At 44.5% G+C, this 24,637-nt stretch overlaps 1 protein-coding gene across 6 annotated transcripts in view; it reads left to right on the forward strand.

Annotated features, from left to right (window-relative positions):
• cabp7b (calcium binding protein 7b) overlaps nucleotides 1–24,637 on the forward strand; it is a 28,541-nt gene that overhangs the window by 2,785 nt on the left and 1,119 nt on the right. For 2 of the 6 annotated variants that reach the window (XM_077622909.1, XM_077622912.1), the window contains 8 exons: nucleotides 13,946–14,041; nucleotides 14,207–14,383; nucleotides 15,867–15,912; nucleotides 16,892–17,208; nucleotides 19,533–19,676; nucleotides 19,743–19,855; nucleotides 19,946–20,093; nucleotides 20,966–21,450. In XM_077622909.1, the coding sequence (XP_077479035.1) occupies nucleotides 17,100–17,208; nucleotides 19,533–19,676; nucleotides 19,743–19,855; nucleotides 19,946–20,093; nucleotides 20,966–21,093 (642 nt within the window). In that variant the 5' untranslated portion in view covers nucleotides 13,946–14,041; nucleotides 14,207–14,383; nucleotides 15,867–15,912; nucleotides 16,892–17,099 and the 3' untranslated portion in view covers nucleotides 21,094–21,450. Of the gene's footprint in view, nucleotides 1–305; nucleotides 399–13,945; nucleotides 14,042–14,203; nucleotides 14,384–15,866; nucleotides 15,913–16,891; nucleotides 17,209–19,532; nucleotides 19,677–19,742; nucleotides 19,856–19,945; nucleotides 20,094–20,965; nucleotides 21,451–24,637 lie in introns of those variants that run through there. The other 4 variants (XM_077622914.1, XR_013305559.1, XM_077622910.1 and 1 more) reach the window with 4 other exon arrangements.

A 24,637-nucleotide genomic window follows, 5' to 3' on the forward strand; every position in this document is an offset into this window, starting at 1 on the left:
GCATGTGTATAATCTCATGCAACTCAATTTGCCGCTCATGGCTCTGTGACAAAATAACTTGAAATGAATAAGAATAGGGTGTGGACTTGAATACACCATTCTGGCACCTTGCAACAGGTTTCAACAATGTTTCCAAATAAGAGGCAACACAAGAAAAGGAGGGCTTTTTTTCCCTTTAAATTGCTTTTAGATACATTGCCACATGGTGGTAGCATTTCTCCAAGTCACCCACAAAAGTGCCAGTTTGATTGTTGTAGAGCTGCTAATAGTAACTCCTGACAAATGTGGGTATATTTCCCGTGTCAAGCGGCAGCGAGAGAATTTCTGGGAATGTGTCTTTCAATGGTACTGTAATGTTTTTGATGATTTGATTTGAAATGCATGACATCAATTTGAAGGTAAGTGCTGAATCTCTTGACTTGTAGGCAGTTTGCTCGCATTTTTGCCAGTTTTTGTTTTAGGCGGGTTTAAAACTTCAATTGTTATCCCGTGCCCAAAGTAAGTGCCTCCCTAAATGAGTACCAATGATAATATTAGTGTCGATAATCTGACGTCAGTGCCTCCCCAGTCACAAACCTTACCGAATGTCGCTGTTACTCCCTCTTCAAATGAATTGGATGTCTATCGCCGTCAATGGCAGCCGACGGCTTAAGGTCCGAGTAATACACGCGCGTCGTAATCTAATCATAAAGGGCAGGTTGCTTCACAGCTGCTTTGCAATGCTGCCAAACGCTTGTAACGGTCACAGCCTTCATCGTCGCTGCCAACAGCCGTCACTCGCGATGCTAAATTGGAAAGTGTGACGCTTTCATCAGGATTTCGCCACTGCTGTCCGTAGAGACCCTTGTGAGGATAAGCGGCATGGGACATGAAAGATTAAATGAATCTTACTCAGTTGGAGCATGGTAATCTTCGCTTCTCCTGTTCATGTCTATCGGCTTTAATAGCAGCCGACGAGTATATCATCTAAATCGTCTTGGGTTTAAATACAGTACTTTGTTTTCATTTTTCTTCATCGCGCAAATTTAGTAAAAGTGTCGGGATCTTAATTGCATTACAAATAAATGGCGGGATTACTGCAGCGTAGATCCGTTTTTCAGTTTGGAAAAGATGAGATGCTATGCTAACAGAAATTTTTTAAAGTGCGTCCATTTTGAATTACTTTTGTAAACAGCGTATTGTACATGTAGGTAGTATGCATTGCAATGATGAAGTCGAGTCGGAGAAGATGTCGTGGTGGTATTTTTGACGTGATTGTTTCGGATTGACGTCCGAGGAAAAACCAAGGCGGTGGATTGATGCGGTGGGTCTTCCGACCATCAATCATCTCCTCAAAGGGGAAAACGACAAAAGCTTTTCTCCCCTATCTTTACGAGAGCGTGTCCTTGAAGCGCTCTCGTGCACGCCGCCTCCTTCACCTCCACGCGCGTTGCCGTGTTTGTCTGACGGCGGCGCGTACGTGAGCGGGCGGCCGGGGAATTGATTTGAATAAAGACGGCAGCAGAAAATGATGTTTGTGCTTAGAAACCAAAAGACGAGGCGGCAGCTGGCGCCTGCTTTGCATGCGCGGGAAGGGGTCGGGGAGGCCGAGAAGTTGACGCCGCCGTCTCCGATGTCACGTAAAAGACGAAAAAGGCCGAGTCCAGATGTCCGGAGGGTGCCGTGTCTTTATTCTCCTCACCTGCTCTCGCTTGGCTGACCAGGAGCTAGCTGGAGGCGCGTCTGACACGCTTGGACGTCCCTTACGCAAGCATACAAACAAAAAAACAGGGTCAAATTACCGTTCTTGTTTAAATTACAGACGGTTGGCCACTCTGGTAGTTGTTGTTGTTGTTGTTGTGCGTAGTCTTACTCTTCCGTTATTGGTGAACCGAAATTATCTTGAGACTTGGACGCTATGTAGCGTGAGCCAGTATCCATCCTCGGAGCCTTACCTTTTTATTGGAATGCTTTTAATTGTGGCGGATTAATTAATGGTGGGCTTTCATTTGCTTAGGTTATGAGTTTGCTAGTTAAGGCTATCTGCGCCCATCCATGTGTTAGCTGGTTAGCTAGTGCCCTTTTTAAAATTGAACACGGATTACTTAACAATGCTTTTTATCCTCACATGTAGCCATGTGAGGATAAGTGTGATGATTTTAAAATAAGAGAAACTGTTGATCTCTGATTTCAGTTGTCACTGAAGGGAACATTTTCATCATTCACCAAATGTGGATATTTGCAACTCTTTGCTTCCGCTGTGGGAAAGGAATTGAAAATGTCGTCATTGGCAGTGAATTCATCACAACCCCTTTTCTGTCTTCCATCTTGCGCGCTTTCTGCGCACACTTGATGGCCTGTTCGGCAAGTGTATCTTTTAAGTAAAGCCTCATTGTTTGGCGGGCATCATTAAGACTCGTCCGCGTGCGTTCGTGTCTTTGCCCGATGAGGAAATACGGCGTATAAATCAGCCGCTCGGTGACGGCGGAAGCGCCCGTGAAGAAAAAGCACAGCCCATTTAACGGCAATAAAACGGCACTTCCTCCGTTCTGCCGGCGCGCTGACAGAAACTTCAGCCTTTGTGTGCAATTATTTATTAGACGTGCCGTATGATGTGCCTTTGCCGTCACTCGTGTGACGAGCGACGCCTTTTTAACGCCGTCGTGGCTTTGTTTGATGTGAAGGGCCTTTTTTTCCCCAAGAGTCAGCATCCTAGTTTTAACTTTTCACTCGCTAAAACTTTTGTAGTGTGATAATTAGCCAAATGTGCGTATTTAGGAATTTATGAATCGGTCGACCACTGTTTACAAGACTTCATGGAGACGTTGGATGTCGTTAGGTGACAATGTTAATGACTCGTCACTTTGGAGGTGACACACTTTTCAAATACCGTATTTTCACGACTATAAGGCGCACATAAAAGTCTAAAATTTTCTCCAAAATAGACAGGGCGCCTTATAATCCAGTGCGCTTTATATATGGACCAATACTAAAATTGTTATCACGATAAAATAAAATAAATCAGTCGATAGGACAGTAGATAAAGTACTGCGCAGTGACTGCTGGGATATAGAGTTCTTAATACACCCAGTTCTTCAATACACCCAGTATGACGGCGAGCACCAAATTAGCCGTCATTTCGGCTGTATTTACAAAAGAAATCCTGCCGCTAGATGTTGGCGTCAACGGAGCATTCAAAGCTAGACTGTGAACTATATATATACATTAACTCGGAGCTTGCCGTCATTCCCGGAGGCTTAAGAACTGCGTTTTGGAAGACTCATTTGGGCAATTGTTTAATTCGGACACAGAAAATGAGGACTTTGATGGATTTGTGGGTGATGATGACATGAGTAAGTTGTAAAATGTCTAAATAAAGTACAACCAAACTCAGTTTTGCTTCCGTTGCCTTTTTAAAAACGTGTTTTTAGCGTGTGGGTGTAGCGTGTAAGAACTATATTTCCCAGCAGTCTCTGCGCACCGGAACCCGGAAATGGGCTGCTTCCAGTAGCCAGCGCTATTGCGTTTCGATGTTCATCCATATATAATATATATGTGTCTAAAAACGGTTCGTGCTTTGTGTGTTTAAAATACAGAAATAGCACTCGTTACTGACACTGCGGCTAAAAATACGATGCGCCGAATAGTCGTGAAAATACGGTAAATGTAGAAGTATTAAAGATATTCTCGGAGAATTCTCCACTGTGTTCCTATTTGTTGACAATCCGTTTTGGCTTGCATTCGTCCCGTCACGTTTGCTGCGACTGAAAGGATGAGAAAATCGATAGTATGGGACTAGATGAAAAGTAAACAAGATGACAAAATGATCATAATATCCGGGCAGATATTTTCAGTCCGTCGTCGGGGTAGATAAGTTCAAGAAGATTTTGATGTCTTCTCGGTTATATATTTTTTTCTGTTCTGAATATTTTTCCCTCTGCGCTTAGTTTCCAGATAGAAAAACGTAATAAGTGCAGCAGGATGGAATTTTTCCAGCCCGTATGGCGGGGGGTACTCCACTCGGCGGCTACGTGACGGGCATACACGTTCAGCGGGAACATCTGCTTAAACCCCGGGAGCTGTCCGAAAAAACGCAAAGGGTGTCGCGGAGGTGATTGTCTCCTCCCGTGGCAGGGTAGCAGATGATTGGCCTGAGAACCGGGATCCGTAATGAAGGATGGCAGCGTGGTTTCCCCCCCGGATCCCAAATTGGCCCAAGTAGAAATCCCTTGTTCATTTTTTGGCTTGTCGCAAAATCGATGTTGCTAGCTACGCTCCCTTTTCGTTCTGCCGCTGTCTGAGCCACGTCGAACGAGGACCGGGCCATTATATTTTGGTGATCATGGATGGTGTCAATTTGGAGGTTGATATCCTCACTACCAATTCAAACTTGGCGGAAACGAACCCAACGCAAATGACACGGTTTGCATTTACTCATTGTCTAGCCTTAACGACCATTCATTTGAACTGTGTTGGCTGAAGGCTTAAATGTATGAGTCGCAAAATTAATCTGTCATTCACTGCCAATGACGGTGATACACGGCCAATCAGGGTTTGGCAGCAGAAGAATGAGCCAACAGATGAATTTATCATGAACTCTTTGATTGCCAAGGTGTTTTCGATGCAATCCATTTGGAGTAGGAGGGGCTGGCAACATTAGAATTCATAGATTAATCGCACCGTCAGGCAACGCTTTAATCTATTATTAACGCAGCGGGTGCCATTGATCAGCTTCCGCTGTCACTGACGACTGTAGACATTCATTCATTTGAATTGGAAGAGGCTGGCAGAATTACAATTCATAGATTAATTGCATCATTGATCACGATAAGACTCTTATTAATTCATTCGTCGCCGGTGATCATTTTTCACCAGCATCGACAGCAACGGTTGTTCAATCAAATTTTGACTGGCGTCGTGTTTCTTTGGGAGGGTTTGCATACGGTTATTTTGTGTCTGACATTTCAAATGATCCTACTCAATGCCATTTTAAAAAAAATCCTTTGTACGTGAACACGCCTTATGAAAGATTGGGTCCTTCTGAAAGTCTGGCCGTCATTTTTTTCCGTTTGTTTTTATGCCCGGCGTTCCCTCCATCAATACTTGATGTGAGCTGTCGACCTACAGGTCGCATGATCTTATCTCTGCGGTCGTTTTGCCACGTCCGTCAACCGACGTGTCATCTCCGGCCGTCAACTTTATGGCCGAGGTCGAGCAATTGCCGACGGCCGTTCGGTGACCGTCGGGCTGCGCCGATTGGGATTGATGAGGACTTGGAGCCGCTTGAGGGCGCGGGGGTGACAAACTTGACGTGGTTGTGGTGTGTCAAATTTAGAGGAAAGTGTTTGGCGCGTGGATTGAGAGAAGTATGGCCTCGGGTAGACGGATAGGTACAGCTACATAAGTCATTGCAAAGCTCTTTTTATCAGCGAGAGGGCTGCCACCACAAACTCCTGATCACATTTTTGGTAGTCAAACTGTTTAGAGACTTGGTTGACCTCAGATGTCAGATGTCCAATGCATTGTTTTTAAATATACGTATATACTAAATCACGATGAAATAAATAATCCATTTATCTATCAAAATATTAGAAAACCTGAAAGTAAAAACAGTAGAAATTATTTTTATCCATTTCAAAATCTTTTAAATAAGAGAATTCAATAGACCCTCCCCATATTTTTGAAAAATTCGAATCATTTTAACATATGACATGTATTTGTAATAAAAACAGTTAAAAAATATATGAACCGATTAGTCAACTAATCACAAAAAGAATGAAAATATCAGTGCCAGGGCTAATTAGCCAACACTGAATAAAAGCCTATCGACCTTGACTGTCATTGCTCTGTTGACATGGTTTTCTTTTTGATTATTTATCAAGCTCGTTATCATTCCGATCCATAACGGCGCCAAGCCAGCCGCAGTCATCCATCACTCCCAAACGCCATCTAAATTCCAACAGACCTATGAATCAGACGCAGATCTGTGCTTAAAGCTCCGCCAACGACTCTGAGGAGGAACAATCGGCACAGGAATAAAATAAAATAAAATAAAAAAACGCCGCCCCCTCTTTTTTTTACGCGGCATTAAAACCCCGGCCAATTAGCTTTGGACCGCAGACTTCTACTCCAGACAGCGGAACTTGTATATTTGAATTCCGTGGCGGTTTGAATTTCTCGGCCATCAAACGCTTATTTTAGGGCAATCGTCCATTAAATTCCCTAAAAATCTATCCTTATTTTTTTTCCTCCCCCTCAATGCTTCCAATACAACATTGTTTTTATCGAGCCGTAACATTTTCATTGCTTGGGCTGTACTCCATTGTTTTAGCGTTCGTCTTTTCTGGCAAAGCCTCTGTTTTCTACACAAAGCGAGCTCCGTATGAAGTCCCGCTTGAATGACTTTAGTGCGGAAGACAGCCATCCCTCTTGGGAAAGAGCTAAACCGACAAGTCGGACGCCCCGAGACGGAACAGCCGGACGTTCGCCGGCGTTTTCAGAAATGAGAACCGATTTGAAGTGCCGTCACGAGAGTGAGAAGCAGTTTGCTTTTTAATAGATTCTAATGTAATGGGCTATAAAAACAAACGTGGGCCATAAATTGACATTACCCTCATTAATTCATGTAAAAAAAAATACAATCGACATTTATAGAAACCTCTTTTAGAAAAACTTCATCAACCAAACCATATATTGTTGTTTCAGTTCAGGGACAAAACAATTTATGGTACTAACTGGAGTTTGTGTGGCACAAGCCAAAAAATAAAGTTGTAATTTTGTTCAATTTTAAGTAAGTGATAGACTTTCAAGGCCTTCTTCAGTGTTCTAAAACTTGAACAGTGGTGACGGAGCGGTTGTTTATCGCCGTCAACGGCAGTCAGTTAACATCAATTTTAATTCATTAACAGATCCCAAAAGCAACCGTTTAAATCGGGATACCCGCGCAAAATAAAGGGTAGCGTTTTTTCCGATTAGATGTCTTTTGACGTGATAGTATTACACTTGGCGCTTAGTTTGCACCGGCGGCCGGGCGCATCCCACGCATTCCCTTCTCTTATCTAAGCGTGGCAGCTTGAATGTTTGATCCCTCTGATGTTCCGTCACCTTCAAGGCAAGTCGTCGTCTTAAAAAAAAAGAAGCAAAGTAGTTTACTCTTTCATTAAGTGATGACACTGACTTTTTCCAAATATAGAGAACATCACCCCAGGAGTGCCCCTCTGCGGTAGTTTTGATGTGCGTGAGTCATGAATAATTTGTCTTTTTCAAGTTCACTGGAAGAGAATCTGTCGGACAAACCAGCAGAAAGGCAACCTTGTATGAATTGGGACTGTTTTGTTGACTGAGATGATTGAGTTCTTGCAAGATGTCATCTTTAGTACAAAGCTTTAATGCAGGGGTCGGGAACCTTTTTGACGAAGAGAGCCACAAACAATTCATATTTTCCAATGTTATTCCTTGTGAGCCATACTACAAATTTAAAAGTCAAAATACATACATGTAAACGAGTGCCTTTTCAATATTTTTTTGGTAATTTCACCACTTCTAAAGTGGAAAAAAATGAATATTTTTAAAAAGATCCTTATACTGTTGCTTATCAATGAGAGGATGCATTCCAGAAGAGTCTACTACAAAAAAAAATGAAGATTAAAGCAGTTCTAGATGTAATATCTCAGTTCTGTCACCAGCAATTTCCATATTTTAGCTCACAGGTTAGCAAAGAGCCAGATGCACCCATCAAAAGAGCCACATGTGGCTCCCGAGCCATAGGTTCCCTACCCCTGCTTTAATGGAATTCTTCTGGTTCTGATGGTTTTCTAGCAGACTGCATTGGATGGACAATTTTTCCTAGCAGAAATCATTTCGTTATTGTCGCACACGCTGGCTAATTTAGCGCATGTAACTTTTTGAATGGCGTGATGTTACTAAATCCCGTGGGTGCATTTTATTTATTTATTTTTGCGCTGGCATCAGCATAATCCGACGTGTATCCGATTTGATCCGCATTAGGCAAGAGCCCGATTCCGATCCGACAAGCTCTAGATTTTTTTTTTTTATTTCTTCCGCCGCCACCGGCGGCGCTTTCACACAGTTTGACACGGCGGGCGACGTTACGTGAAGTGCATTAATGGGCCCCATCTGTCTTAATCACGTCCGCCGCATCCACTTTGCCGCCGCCACGTCTCAATCGTCGCCGTCGCACGCGGCGCGCGTGGCAAAAACATTGCAGGATTTGCCACGCGGGCGGTTGGAAGAATGTAAATGCGCGCCACGATAAAGGAAAATGAAATTACGAGCGGCGGTGACGCCTGAGCCCAAATGGAGTTTTGGCGCTTTGTTATTCATTGGAATGCGCGCCGGGATTACGGGAGGTGAAAAGACAAAAAAAGCCCAGGCAATATATTGCCACTTAAACCAATGAGATGGGCCCGTTTTGTTTCCGCCGATGGACGTGCGTCCAAGAGCGCTGTCGTCTTTAATAACTTGGATGGCGCCAAGGACGTGAGCATTTTGTTCCGTTGTCAGCTTTATCAAAGAATGGAAAAGAGCTCATGAATCATGGTCCCAGTCACTTGTGCATATATTAAGAACAACATCTTCAGAAACAAGCTTTGTGCTGTTTTACCCCTTCGCTACTTGATACGGTGTTTTTTTTCTGTGGTGGACGCCAAAGCCCTTTGAACATGGTCAACATGCCACCTCCAGTAAAGTTTACAAAGAGTTAAATAGGTTGCAAAACCGTTGTACACCAATTGTGTTTGAGTTTGATTTATTTAATAAGGGACAGCATATATTAAGGAAAATATTTATATTCATGTTAATGAACATATATATGTAAGATTGTAGCCAAGGGCTAATTTCCATATTTATAGTCCCTTGTGTAGGCTGAAGATTAACCATGACATACTAGATGCACACGGCACAATTTTAGACAGCGTTTTGATGGCAATTTTGTTGGTCTAAAAGCCAGGCTTTAAGATGATTGGCCAAGAGGTTCAGTGACGGGAAGTTGACGTACGCTAATTGCTATCGAGTTCCAGGTATGAAGAGATAAGGTGCTTTGGCTAATTTAGCACTCTTCCAGAAGGGAACTACACAGTCACCTCTAGAGCCAGCCAAAGTTGATGTCTTGGAATTTTTTTCTTGTACAAAATCTTGCAGTGGAGGAGGAACTTTATGTTGAAAGATTTTGTAAACTAAAGTGGCATATGCATATTTTACCAGTACTGTTCCAGTTGAGGCGTTTGTGATTTTTTTTTTAAATGTCTGACAGTGGTGTTGCATTTTTGGCTTTCTGTAGTTGAGAGTAGGTCATGCAGAACGTGACGAATGAAAATCAGCTCTTGAACGGCCATTTTGTCGGCTGCATGTTCTTCTCGGAAGACATCTTTTGGTCCACTTCCATGAGGTTTATTCGGCTCCTCTTCTCTTCTGTGGCTTTTGTTATCTGTGGAACAAGACAGTGATCCTGATTGGAAATCAGCCATCCAGCGATTTTTCCAATAAGAGGATTTGAGGGTGCATTTTCCTCAATTGTTGGCTCATTTGAATGATCCAGAAAAAGTTTAGCGCTTTGAATGTGTAGTAAAGTCCTTCAAATTGAAAATAGGGAACTTGTTTAAAGTAGAAAAAAAGATGCATTCAGTGTTTAGAGTTTGATTTGATGTATTTATTGTTGTGCATCGGAGCAGATTCATGAATAGATTGATTTGCCCGTAGGTTACAACTTGGCAAAGCAGGCGCACGTGTTTGTTTTATCAACGGACACGTGGCGTAGAGTTTTAGGAGTTACTCATCCCATTCCAGAATAAGCCACCCATTGAGCAGAAATGTCTCGCTCTCTGCCCAAAGCGTGACCTTCGGCTCTAAGCAGCCGTCCGGAGGGAACGCTGTCCCGCACTAAAGCGAATTATGTCGCCGTAATGCATTACGTTAGCCGGCGTTCCCCCGGATAATCTGTCATTGTCTGCTCGGGCCGCTCGCGGCGGCGCGTCCCGCCGCCCGCCGAGTCCGGGCGGGAGATCGGCGTGGGGAGATCCGCCAAGGTCGCCCACGCCGTGGCCAAAAGCCTCGGTCATGGGAAAAGGCTTCCTTTCCCTCAAGGTCTTCATGAATAAACGATGACATTTGTATCATTTACGAGCCGGGGGATAATACCCGCGGCCGCAGCCTATGGACTTCCCTAATGGGATTTCAACTTGAACCCGCACTCCACACCAGGAATAGTAATGTCCAATAGGGAGGACATTTGCGAGTGGCCCTTTACGAGTCCGCTCACAACGGCCGATCGATACCGCCGTGTTTGCTTTCATTAGCGCCAGTACAAAGAAAATACTTTTACTGGTCCTGCTGCATTTTTACATCGGATTGGTGCCCGTTCAAAAGTAGACTTTGAAGAAGGTCGCGTGAGTCCACGCGGCGCCTCTCTCCTGACAGATGCTTACTTTGCCCTCCCGCTGCTCTCTGACGGCCAATCGGAGCGGAGATGCTTCGGATTGTCCTTGAAAGCGCACCGTAAAGAAGCAAATATGGAAGATGGCGCCTGATGTATGGTGGCGGAGTTGAACTTGGCGGGATGGCGACAGACCGTCAACAAATGACCTTCACGCCAAACTGAACTAAGACGGGTGAATCTTTAAGGTTGACGGCTGTAGGTGTCCAATTCATTAGATTTGGAAATGAGTGAGTGAGTTCATTCGTTAGGCATACTTGGATTCATGGCAAAGTTTATTTGACGGATTAATGTCTGTGTGAGTGCGTCCCATGATTTAATTCATCGAGTACTTCCTATCCGTTTGCTCTGGAAATGAGGTTCACCACGTTATGTAGTCAATTATTTGATTAAGTTATTTGACAAATTAAGCCAATCTTCTTTTAACGCGAGGGGTTGGCAGACCATCATTATATTTAACAGTTTTTGGTGGCGGTAGCAGTCATATATGATTTATCTCTCATTAAGTGAGTAACTGCCATGGCACATGTTTTCATGCTAATGCCATTCCCTGCTAGCCTCTGCCGGTACGTTGGATTGACAAAAAGAGCGTGATCAAAAGATCAAGACGGGTAAAAACAGAAACCAGGAATGACTATAAAAGAAAAATACTAAAAGAGCAGATGGTGCAAGTGACTTTCTTCAAGTTGTCATTTTCTAAGAAAGATGTGGTTTGTCTGCGGAAAGCTTCGAATGAATAGATCATTCCACAAGCACTCCATTCCGTTCGAAATCACAGATTTTCGCCGCTTTTAAAATCGAATAGCTTTTAAATGTTCTTTTCCAAACGACACGCTCTCCAAACATTCATTCGCCAGAAGCCCCTCAGGCACGGGCAAGGACAGCCTCCACTATTTATCGCTTATCGCAATCGCTAATCACATCCTGGTGACGCACTTTGTCAAACAAAAGCGCAGAAGTACACTTTGGAGGACAAGCACTCCACGCTTTTTAGCCAACGGACGGGGTCTGCGGCAGCGGAACTTTATTTGCCCGTAATCCTGGCTTGTTAAAAAGTGTCGTACGTTCTGAGAAGAGGGATAAAAGTCCTCCGAGGCGCCAATGACCTTTCAAATTCCCCTCGGTTCTGGTGGCGCTGCCATATATAATTGCATATTGCGCCCTCCGAAGCTGTTTTCCACTCATTCCGCTCACCATTGTCTTTGACCGAGGGAGCTTTAATTGGAAAATGAAACGCGGTTTGGGTTCAAACGTCTGGTTTCCGAGCAAGGGCGCGTTATCGCTTTTTGCGCCGGCTTTATCGCTCGCCGCTCGTCATCTCGTGACCCAGCCCCGAGTCGCAGCGGGAAAGATTGAAATGTTTTGGACCGATGCCGTGAGCCGCGAGCGGCGCTTTGGGACGGAGCTACGAATTTTTACTCTGTCCGGGGAAATTTGACGGCTCGGTTGCCGGATCATTTCGCAATAAATCCAATTTCAGATTATTCGGCGCGTTCGTCGCCTGTTGAGTTAATAAAAGATTCATCTGTCCTTTCGTAGATGTGCGATCGATGGATGAACTCGATATATTCAACAGTTTAAGATTGCGGGATGACCTATCAACATCGCCAAAGTATGATTAATCCCTGCCAGATCGTATTCGATTGAATGTTTTGGCCGCCTTTGACGAAAGGTATCGAAGCCATTTGAACTAGGAAGGAGTGGCTTGACTCGTGATTCGTTCATTTTCAACAGCGCTTATCCTCGTCAAGCGCTGTTCAGCGAATCATCCGGTCACGCTAATTCATAACTGGCATCGATCATTTGCCAGGCCGATGCGGGTTTCTCAGTCCAACCTTGTCCCCCATTTCAATCCGATTTATATCGGTGACCTACATTGGCGCTGGTGTGGAGATGGAGAAGACACTCAATTGTGAATTTGGAGAATTAGGTCAAGAAATGCTTGTCGTCGCGTCTCGGATCCAAGGGAACCCGATCCGCCGTTACGTAATGCAAATAGAAAGACTGGCTGGCGGCGTGTACTTAGCGTCTTAATGTTGATTAAAACTATTAGCCCAGCCACCGCCGAGGGAGTTTGTGTGATCCTTAGCTGAGCAATTGGATCAGGGTTCCCAATCCGGGAAGGATCAATCCTTGTCACGCCGTCTTTTGATTGGAATTTGGGCGACCGCGAAGAAGTTGGTCGGGGAGATCTGAGGCGGCCGGCTGACGGACCCCCAATTTCATGGAAATGAAAAGTGTTGCAGCCTTTTGAAATGTAAATTTTAGGGGGGAACGGAGGGAGGGCCGCCTATGCGGTACGTTTTGATCAGGAATATGAAGGGGATTGGGTCTCCCCGCTTGGCGCAGTCAAACATTTTCACTGCCAATGTGTGTGTGGTGTGTGGTGTGTGATGGGGTTGTCACAATGGGCGCCTTTCACGCCAATAAATCTATCAACTTTAACATAACTAGCTCCTCCCTTTTTAAAAGGGTTTTGGACGTCTATATATTGATGTTCGAATGGTTCAATCTACAAATTTTGCATTGAAATTTTGAGATTCCTCCATGGACTCAAATGGCTCGCATCCTGTAGAACAGGGGTAGGGAACCTACGGCTTGGGAGCCATATGTGGCTCTTTCCATGGGTGCATATGGCTCTCCACTAACATGTGAGGTAAAATATGTTAATCACTAGGGAGAGAGCCGAGTCCCGAACGCACCACGTTGACACTGTGGCGTTGAGATTAGCTTTAGCACCACTTTAATCATAATTTAGTTTTTATTACTCTTCTGCATGCATCATCTCATTGATTAATTAGCAACAGCATAAAAATGTTGTCAAAAGAATTCAGAGACTTTTTGTGATTAAAAAGTGGTGAAATGACAGAAGAAGAAAATCGCACATTTTCAGAAATTTTTACTTTAAAATTTTGAGAATGGCTCTTTAGCAATAACATTAGAAAATAAGAATTGTTTATGGCTCTCTCTTTCAAAAAGGTTCCCGACCCCTCCCGTAGAAGCTGTAATTAGTCATTCATTAGCTTCACCAGCGGGTCCGGTTCAGGACCCGTGAGAACCTGGCCAGAAGACCTCGAGACTCTGCGGGTCCAGAAGTCGGCCTCCCTGCGGATTGCCGCGGCAAAACGAGAAAGGAATGGAATGGCTCCTCGCGGCCTCTGGAGTCTAGATGTCATGAAGCGCTAAGATAGATGCCTGTCGGCTGTTGTGAAAATGGGTCAGAAAGCCGAAAGCTCTTCTCTGTACTAATGAAGTCCCACAACGCCGACTAGCATACCTGCGCACTTTCAATTAGCTCACGGGAAGAAGGAAGGGAAAACGGCGAGGGAGAGAGACAGAGAGGACGGATAGCACCGAAGCCGCCGGCTCAAATCCGGTCGGGAGCATCCGTTGAGATTCAAACGCTTCCTCGTGTGTCATTAGTGCTTTGGAATGCTTCACTGGTGATTTGGTTAATGATGGATCCATCTGTTGCCTCCTCATGCCATTAATACGTATCATTTGTATTTCTTCCAGCCGCTCCCATTCCAAATGGACTGACGTCTTAAGCATCGATACGTGATCATCCAAGCATCCATCCGTGGATTTGACGTCTATCGCCGTCATCAGTGGGTGAGTCCATCCCTGTCTATTTTGGAGATGTTTTTTGACTTTTATGCGCGCCTTATAGTCGTAAAAATACGGTATATCGATGGTCTGCCAATCGATGTTTTTTTTTTAACAAAATGCAGCTGTCTGATGTTTTATTCATGGATTAAATTTCAATTTGGGCAGCAGACTTGATCCCCAGAGTGGAACTATCGATCATTCGCGGACACCTTTTTAATGGAGGGGCCTACTGTACTCGCCGTCACCAGCCGTCGTGGGGGGTCGCCGATATTACCTGCGCTTCTGGCAGATGGCACGCTGCGTCATTAACGCCGCGCCCAGATGAATTATTCATCCCGGATCCAGGTGACCAATCGCCGTGTAATCTGCTCGCGCCTTTTTATTGAATGTTGAAACATCATCGCGCATCCCGGTGATGTATTAAAAGCTAATGAGGCCGTAGGCCGGCGCGGGGAGGCGGCACGCCGCCAGGAGTAATGGATGGCGCCGGCCCGCGGGAAAGCCGCCGCCGCCTTCATCAGCTGATGGCCCTTTTGGATGGAGAAGAGGCGGTCCTCTCCCTAGGCCAGAAGAGTTAACTAAATAGTCATCAAAGTGTCGACGCCTCCTTTCACGCGGATCGATAGGAAAGACGAGAACGCGCGCTGTTAAGTGACACAACTTTAAAAAATAAAATAAAATGGAGTACATTTTGGGAACGTTGGCCAAAACTAAACGTCTATTTCAAGAATAATGACAATGTGCAATAATCATTCGTCAATCAGGCCAGCTGAAACTAACAGGCACTTTAAATTCCGTATTTGATTGTCACGCCTTCAATGAAGCCATTGCCAACTGCATTTAGTTTCGCCGCAAAACGCCGATAACCTAATTGCCGCGACGCCGCCCTTCCCATAAGGATGACGGGAAATCATCACATTCATTTAAAGTTGTCTCATATTTATTGGTGACGTCAAGTTGTCTATTTACGGAGGACGTCTGTGCCCGTGAATGCAAATGTCGGGAAAGGCATGAAATATTCATGAATTCCAGCACATTCCAGACCCGCGTCGCACACCCACGCCTAATTGGCAATTAAAGCCCACCGCTTCGGGGGCGCCGTGACGAAGCGGCCTTTAAGAGGAGACAATAACGGCAACTTTCTCAAATCAATGCGCTATTTGCAGACATTCATCATATCCAAACCAAACACAAATGAAACATTTAGTGAGGAAAGGAGGACTTTAACGAAAGCATACGGATGCAAATGGGGGAACCACGTCGCGACGGCCACAGGAATTTTAAAAGGCTCTCTCGGGAAAGCCAAAACATCCGCGTGCTTTGCGAAAAACACATCCACCTAGGTGTCCAAGTGGCTTTTGCTAATCCCTCCCGTCAGTTTCTGAACGCCATGTTCGAAGGCCCTCCTTCCCAGAAAATAAATTGAAACGGACGGGGGCGCTGGGGCAGAACTCGGCAATCTCCTCACCAGACAAGAGCGTCTTCTCTCTCATATTTTGGCACGTTCGCATGGATGTCCAAACGGCCATCCTACCAGCGGCTACGAACATCGTATCGTCGTAGACGCTCTCGCTACGCTAATAGCATTAGCATTCCATGCACGCTTGAGTTCCCCATAAGGGCCGCCTCATACATTGTGTGACCAAAAGGTCCTTCAGTCCATTACGAATGCCATCGATGATCAACGAATCTCCCGCACTACTGTGTTTAGATCTCGGTGCCGCTGATGGGATTTTTTTTCTTTCCTCACCCGACTTGTTTCTGCGCCGCTAGCTTGAAGGATTCGATTGCCTCTGCGCTCAGTCGCTTGCAAATTGTTTGTTTTCAGAATGACCCGCTTGACCCCGAGAGATGGATGCTGCCGACAACGTACGGTGAGTAATAAACACATGTTGCTGTATATGAATGCGACTATCTACAGTTTTTTACTGCATTTTAACTCAGTTATACGTAATCTATCGACAGTTTGGGATTCCACTTTTTTTTGTAAGGTCATAGATTTACTTGAGGTAAACGCCAGGAAATTGGATGAAATTATTCACCTTTGTTCACGCGTTGGCTGCCACTGCTATTGATAAAGGTACACGGTCGATTGGTCGCCGGTCTTTTGGTCGCCCGTTGTCGCGGTTGGGGCGACCAAAAGACCCCGACCAAAAGACCCCGACCAAAAGACCCCGACCAAAAGACCGCGACCAAAAAGACGGCGACCAAAAGACCGGCGACCAAAAGACCGGCGACCAATCGACCGCACACGATAAATGTCCACTCTGATTGAACTGGGAGGATTGCTAAAAGTAGCAGAGAAGATTTTGATCAAAAATGAAATCGTGACTTAAAGGTCTGGTTGGGCAACCCCCCCCCCCCCCAAAAAAAAAACGGATTATGAAGAGCCGGCGCAGTTATAGTGCAGTAGTTGGCCCAAGACAAAAAAAAAAACATTGCAAAAACAATTTACTCGTTGAAAATGACAACCATAGACGTGGAATGATGATGAGATCGCCGCCGTCCCCTCCCAACTCAAATGGATCGGACGCCTTCGGCCGTCAACAATTGAGTTGAAGCCAGATATACGTATTTGTATATGCGGGGCTGTGAAAAGGAGTGCGTATCTCTCAATGTCTCTCCTGTGAGAGAGCGAGAGAGCGAGAGAGAGAAATTGGGAGAGTCGCATTCAGTAGTGTAGTAGCGACTGTTGTGCGAGGAGACGAGAAGGGAAGGGAAGGGAAGGGAAGGGGATCACCCAGGAATCCCTGGAAACGTCTCAAGATGCTTCATCCTCCTTAGACGCAAAGACCACCATGTGATCTTCCCTTTTTTCGTCCCCCCCCTCCACCCGTCGCCGTGTTTTCGCAGACGTCCGCCGCCGCATCGCGCCGCTCCAGTCCGTCGTCCGACTCTCCGCCGGAGAAATCATGCGAGAGCGGCGCTGAAGTTGCCAGCGGGAGAAAAGGAGCGCCCTCGGTGCCACCAGGAGGCGGGCGGGCGGGGGGTCAGGAAGTCAGCCCGACGGGGGGCCGCGTGACCATCTCGGCCCGGCGGCTTGCTCACCCCCGCGCGGAAGATGCCAGTGCGCGCCGTCACCACCAGGTTCATGTACAAGGGGCTGTGCACCATCCCGGACGTCCTCGCCTACCGGACACCCGTCAGCCTTCCCGAGGACGAGCTGGAGGGTGAGTGGACCATTTACCAAACGTGGACGCCGATCCTAGTGGCCAAGGTACGATCCATTTGATTCCGATCTCCGGCACTTGGTCAAAGTAAAAAACAAAAACAAATGACAACATGGCGAGAATATAAATATTTCCAACCATTGAAAATCTTCACATCGCCGGAGTGGACGCTGCATATTTTTAACTCCTTGGTCACCGTTGACGTCCAAGCCCTTTTGACTGGGAGGTCTGGCATCGAACGACAAAGTTGGATATCGTAGATCAAGGGTGTCAGACTCGGGTTGGTTCGCGGGCCACGTTAACGTCAACTCGATTTCATGTGGGACCATTTTAGATATAATATTTAGATATTTTTTTATAAATGGATTAAAAGAACTGGATTAAAAGCCCTGAATATTCCGTTTTTTTTATAGATCTTAAACAATGTTTATTTGAGCTTTTTTTAATATATATTTTTAGATTTTACAAAATGATTTTTGAACTAAAAACGCAGAAAAAATGGATTAAAAAATGACAATGATTGATTTAAAAGGGAGAAAATCAGGAAATTTAATATACATCTATACTCTTCATTTGAATTTGATCCTAAAACAGAAAGTCAGCACTCATCATTTACTTTCCCGGGCCACACAAAATGATGCGGCGGGCCAGATTTGGCCCCCGGGCCACCACGTTGACACATGTGTCGTAGATGAATCGCAACAATTGTTCACCACAACTTAATACGTGGGATTAATTGCTCATTTATTTGGTATATTCATCCATCATTAAGTCTAATGACAACGTGAGAAATGGACAAAAACACACCATTTATCGTTAATTTTTTCATATCTAATCATCCAGTTTTGGTGCCTTCAAACGTCATTAAACATCTCATCCATTTGTCGGGGAGGGCTGGTTAGGGAATGAAAATCTTTCTATAAAAATATACATAGATTCATCTTAAAAGGAGATTTTCCATTAAATTTATGTAGCGACAAAGAATTTCATCTTTTCATCAATCATGTCATCATTTTCCACTCGCAGTCATGCAGGTAACATGCATCCTATGTAGTTAATATATGCATGTATATATGGCATGGCGCCTCGGGCCGCCAAGTGACGCATACCGACGATAGACTTGTAGAGCCCACGACGGCGGTGACATTTAGCGCCGTTCCCGCCCGGTGTTAATTCGTCGCGGGGATAGGTCGCCGCACCGTGGCTCTGGAGGAAATGGAAAGGTGTTCAGGCGTCGTCATAAAAAAAACACGTATCATCCGTGGTAAATGAGAGTCATTAATAAGACGGACGGCTGATTAGATTCCCCGCGCTTCACTTTTGGTTTCTCGGAGGACGCTGACTAAGAATTGCGCTGCGACAATCCTTCGTTCAATACGGAGTGGTTCGTATTTGGGGGAAGGCAGTGGGAGAAAAAAGACGTAAAAAAGTAACCTGAAATAAGTCAAAATGGATGACATTTGGGCAGTGCGACCTCTAGTCGGGTGTGCGCTAATTGAATAGAGTAGAGTGAGTAGACTAATCCTTTCCTCTTTTTTTTCCTTATTTTTATTATATTTTTAAATTAGCCATTTGAAAAAGGAATACATGATGAAAATATGGACTCATTTCTCATGTATTGCTTTTAGGGGATTGTCCTGATGTTTCCGTTCAATGCCATCTGGAGTGCTTGTTGATTCTTTTGCAATTTGTCTTCATTGTGAACGCCACTGGTTGGCTCCCATCTGTCAGCCCTGGCGCCCCAAACTCCTCCCACTCGCTGCCCTCGCCTCTTCCCAGCTGCGTCTGCTAATTATTTGGAGTGTTTGCCGCCCTTGTTTTGGAGCCCTTTGTCATTCGCATCCACCGTCTGATTAACTTAGCGTTAGCATTAGTGCATATTTCCTCCTCTTTCGGCCAAAACAATCGACGGCCCTTTTCATTTTCGGCTTCTGGGCAGCAGGTCTTGACATTGAATCAAGTGCGCTTGGTGCTCCAAAGGAGATAACGGTCGTAGCGCGTAACGTAGACGGACTCCGACCGGGGTCTACTTGATTAGACTGTGTGTAATGATAATAAAAGCAATTCAATTCAATATAGTCTCAGGGCAAAAAGTGCGTTGTAAACACACTCCTTTTTTACTTTAAAATAGTTCAAGCACTCCATCTAATCATTTTTGATGAACGTATTTTTCATTTGCAGCTAAAATGTGCAGCTCCGACTTACTTTAAAGTCAACAACTTGCGTACGAGCCGACGAATGGCCAAAGAATTGGCCATTGAGCATCCAAACGATTCTTTTTGCTTCGTTGTCACTCATTGTTGACTTGTTTCCTCCCCCCCCAGAAATCCGAGAGGCGTTCAAAGTGTTCGACCGCGACGGGAACGGCTTCATCTCCAAACAGGAGCTGGGCATGGCCATGCGCTCCCTGGGCTACATGCCCAACGAGGTGGAGCTGGAAGTCATCATTCAGAGACTGGACATGGACGGTGAGGTCGCCCCCCTCGGCCCACCGGGCGTCCCGTGACGCCGGCGTCTCTCTCTTCTCGCTTCAGGGGACGGTCAGGTGGACTTTGACGAGTTTGTCACGTTGCTGGGACCCAAGCTGTCCGCGGCCGGAATGCCCGACAAGTTCCACGGGGCAGATTTCGATTCTGTCTTTTGGAAGGTCTGTCGCACGGGGGGGGGGTGGGGGATGAAAAAATAATTGAACGGGCTCCTAGCAATCCTTATTTTGTGACTGTGGTTTCTCAATCAGTGCGACATGCAGAAGCTGACGGTGGACGAGCTGAAACGCCTCCTGTACGACACCTTCCGCGACCACCTCACCATGAAGGACATCGAGAACATCATCATGACGGAGGAGAGCCACCTCAACAGTCCCGAGTCGCACGTCGACATCGACAGTGTGTACACACACACACACACGCACACACAAACCACTACACTGTCGGGTTGCCGTCATTCATCCTAATTTCATTGATTGGCGCCCAAAGACCAACATTTGAAGCAACAGCGTGCGCATCCGATCCGTCCGAACGCTGACCGCCGCCCGCCGCCCCCTCCAACCTCAAATGGATCGGACGTCGCCCGTTGTAAATGTCAGCCAATTAGCGTACTCGTTTATCCACATTCACCCTGATGGTAACTGGCCGTCTGGATCTGTGATTAGGTGACGATTATTCCTTACGTTGGCCGGCGACCAGTCCAATTTAGTGAGCGGTTCGTTCTCTAAAAGTTGTCTTACGTGAATTGGTGACTAGTCAATTGTGTAAAAATGTTCCAATATCCTTATCTAAAAATGCTTTTATATTGGTTGGCAGCCACCTCTCGTTGGCGACCAATCCACTAGTCCAGGGGTCGGGAACCTTATTGACGAAGAGAGCCACAAACAATTCATATTTTCAAATGTTATTCCTTGTGCGCCATACTACGAATTTAAAAGTCAAAATACATACATGTAAACGAGTGCCTTTTCAATTTTTTTTTTGTAATTTCACCACTTTTAAAGTGGAAAAAACTGAATATTTCTTAAAAGATTCTTATGCTGTTGCTAATCAATGAGAGGGTGCATTCCAGATGAGTCTACTGCAAAAAAATGAAGATTAAAGCAGTTCTAAATGTAATATCTCAGTTCTTTGAACAGCGATTTCCATATTTTAGCTCACAGGTTAGCAAAGAGCCAGATGCACCCATCAAAAGAGCCACATGTGGCTCCCGAGCCATAGGTTCCCTACCCCTGCACTAGTCAAGTGTGTGTGTGTGTGTGTTCCCCCAGCGAGCCCCACGCAACAGGAGAAGCACACGTGTGTGCGCAAAAGCCTGATCTGTGCCTTCGCCATTGCGTTCATCATCAGCGTCATGCTCATCGCGGCCAATCAGATGCTGCGGAGAGGAATGAAGTAATTGGCCCAGTGACCAAATGGTCCTCCTTCACATTTTCACCAGCTCGCGGGACGCAACGCAAGCGACCAAGCCACACACACTGAGTGAGTCCAAAACAACCAATTACTTGGTGTGCATGTGATGTTTTTACTTACAAAATTGAAAAAAAAAAAGGTTTATTTCCTCCCCTGAAGTTTATTCTTTTCTGAGGACGTGACGCGGTAATTATCAGAGAAGGAAATTTCGATTAAAAAGGCCCAGGGACGGCCATAGACGTCAGATCCGTTTTGACCGAGCCGGACGTCTATCGCCGTCGATGGCGGCCAAAAAGTTCAAAATGCGACGGAGTTGCCGCTACGTGACTTGCTCTGTTTATTTGAACGCATCATTGGGAAGAGACTGACAGCTTGACGCTGGAATTCCCAGGATGCCTTGCGGTAGCCTTTTCTGAAATGTTGGCACGTTTTGTTGCTTTCTTGAAATGTTAAATCTTTTTTTTCCTTTTTTTTTTCCATCGCTATGCATATTCGGCTACCTCATAATTTAGTCCTATTCTTTAACAGTTATGAACATGCCTTCCAGTGGCCTTTTTCTAGAGTTATTAGGGGTTTTATTTCTTTTTTTTAAGGGGCTATGAAATACTACGTGATTTCAAAATGATAGCGTACCCTATGTGACAGAAAAGACTTAAATTTGATTTTAATTCGTCTTCCTTTCTCACTGGGCTGCCTGCGCCCCGCCCACAAAAAAAATCTCCAATCATTTTGTCTACATTTATTAACTAGCTCAACATTCTGGTTATGATGTCACAACCAGAATTGCTGATAAGGCTGGGCGTTCCCTGATACATCGTGTAAGAAGTAATAACTATCAAATGGTAATTAACAGCCTTGAATCAGTCTTTTTATTTTATATTTCTTTATTTTTTTAACACTGACCAATTTCAAAGTACCTTTCAATTTTCCCATTGTATCAGTCGCGTTGCCAAATGTGTTAACTAAACTTATAATTGATCAATATTCAAAAATTGAATGTATACTAACGCACCATTGCTTCAGTGTGTAGCCGGCCATTCTGATTCGTTGTCTCTTAGAGACATCTAGTGGTCTTTAAACTCCTATATCGTTGAGCGGGCCGTCGGAATACCAACGGACGCTTTATGCCTAATAATTCATGTGACGAGTGATTTTGAATGAGTTCTAGAGACACACAAAAAAATGTCTGTATATTTTTGTTCTGTAACCCAGCACTATTTGTGTCTTCATATTGCGCCATGACCCCCGGGAGACAATTATGCAACGACGACGTCACGTCACGTCACGTCACGTCATTTTCCTCCACCAGGACGGATCACTTGAACAAGAACCCAATGATATCACGATGGAATAATTTCACGTACGTTGCGCTTCTATTTTTTTACTCGAGTCGGTGAGACTTAGGCTCCGGGGCAGATTATTTTCTAGTAAAAATGTTTCTAAAAATGCAAAAAAAATACCAGAATATAGATCTATATATATATATAGCCGTGTTTAGACGATTATGGAAAGCCGTTTGCGTATTTAGGAGGGGCAGTGCGAGTAGTACTAGTAGTAGCTGCATGCAGTTTTGCTTCACGAGTAACGTGTCAAGTACAATTAGGCCTCATTAGGCGTCCAATCGGTTTGAACTGGGCTGGCTGACAGTCTTTCCAGTTCAAATCGATGAAATATTGACCGTTACTCATTGAAAAATTCCTTAACTAGTGTCAAGGAAAAGCACTTATTTGTCTTAACAATGATATAGAATTATTTTAGAATTATTATATTATAGAATTTCCTTTAAATGTGAATTTCTGCCTTTATGTTAAAGTTCAAATTGATCATGATTTTTAAACATTTCTCCTTAAATCGTCAATCCTTACATTAGTATCAATTGAATAATCAAAGATGTCGTATTATCGTAATTAGAAAAATAAATGTTAACAATAATTGCAGAGATCATTCAAACAAATCTAGTAATAAATTAATGGGATTTTGTTCATTTATTCAAAAAATATATTAAAAGATATATTTGATCTTTTGCACTTTTCCCAATAGACTCCTCCTCCTTTTTTCTTTTTTGTGGCGTTCGTACGAACCCGAACTGGCAATACAACTATTAACGACCACGCGTGTCGTTGGTTAGCCACGACCGCCTCACCAGGACATATCATGTAAAGTTTGGTGTCAACGATTGAACGTGGTGCCGTAAAATAGTGATTGTAAACAAAAAAACGTATCCAATAATACTGTTCCAAATGTGAATGTTAGCGTGCAATACGTCTTGAATTGTTTCCAGAAAAAAATGTGGATGTCTCATTTCTGTCGGGTGCCTTTTGTTGTCGTTCGTCTTTACTGTGAAAAGTCATCAGCACTTTGAATCGCCCATCCTTGAAATGCGGGATAGATTTGAAACTTGTCAGCAATATAACAACATGTTTTAGTGTGTGTTTGCGCGTGTGTGCGTGCGAGATTGCGTGATTGTCGATTCTAATTTCACGTCAACGCGCTGACTGAATGCATGACGCCTAATAAAAAACTGAAGAATGGAAATGACACTTGGGGCCTTTGTCTCGGTGAATTTTCTGCCACAAAAAAAGGACAATGCACTTATTAGAAATAATGCAAGCGTTTCACTATCAGAATACAAAAATAAGTCAAAATTAACAAATGTAAATGTTAGAACAACTGAGTTTGTTTAGTCACCTGGAGCAAGTACATTTTTTTTCATGTAACACGAATATAGTTGCTAATAGAGCCACCACATATAATTGATTAGTATTACAATTATCATTAATCATGTCCTAAAATTTGTCCAAAGTTCTTCTTATCCAAATACTAAATATTCTCATTAACTTACCGTATTTTCACGACTATAAGGCGCACTTAAAAGTCTGAAATTGTCTCCAAAATAGACAGGGCGCCTTATAATCCAGTGTCATTCGTTGAGGGTGCGCCTTATAGTCGTGAAAATATGGTAACCTATGTTTGTTTACGTTTTGTTAAAAAAACTACACTTTATTTGTATTAACTGTATTTTAAATGTATAAAAAGAAAGACTTGAGTATTGGTTCATCCACATTCTGTCCAAAGGTCACGCGGGGTGCCGGAGCCCACCCCCCCCCCCCCCCGAATAAGTTCCCAACCAATTTCAGAAAAACCTGCGTCATCTTATCTAAATATTCTTGACTAAATGACATCATTTTAAATGAAGTCCTTTACTAGATCCTAACGTTTCATCATTTTTTCAAATAGTCTCATATTTTTTGGGGGGGAGGGGTTGTGGTCTGAGTCTGTCCAGTCACCTTGACAACATTGGCCCAATGACAGCGCACACGCAAACTAGGCCAGCCAATCACAGGCAACTCCCACAAAGCTGCATGTCATGCGCGCGCGCACCCACGCTGTTGTTTGTCTCTCTACACCCCCCCTCCTCTCTTTTTAAGACCCCCCACCCGTCTACACACACTCGACCACCACAACCACCACCATCATGCAGACGCTTCGTATCCTGATCGCCAAGGGAGCGGCGGCGGCGGCGAAGGGAG

This window comes from Stigmatopora argus, chromosome 16 (assembly GCF_051989625.1).
Source record: "Stigmatopora argus isolate UIUO_Sarg chromosome 16, RoL_Sarg_1.0, whole genome shotgun sequence".
NCBI classification, from domain to species: Eukaryota; Metazoa; Chordata; class Actinopteri; order Syngnathiformes; family Syngnathidae; genus Stigmatopora; species Stigmatopora argus.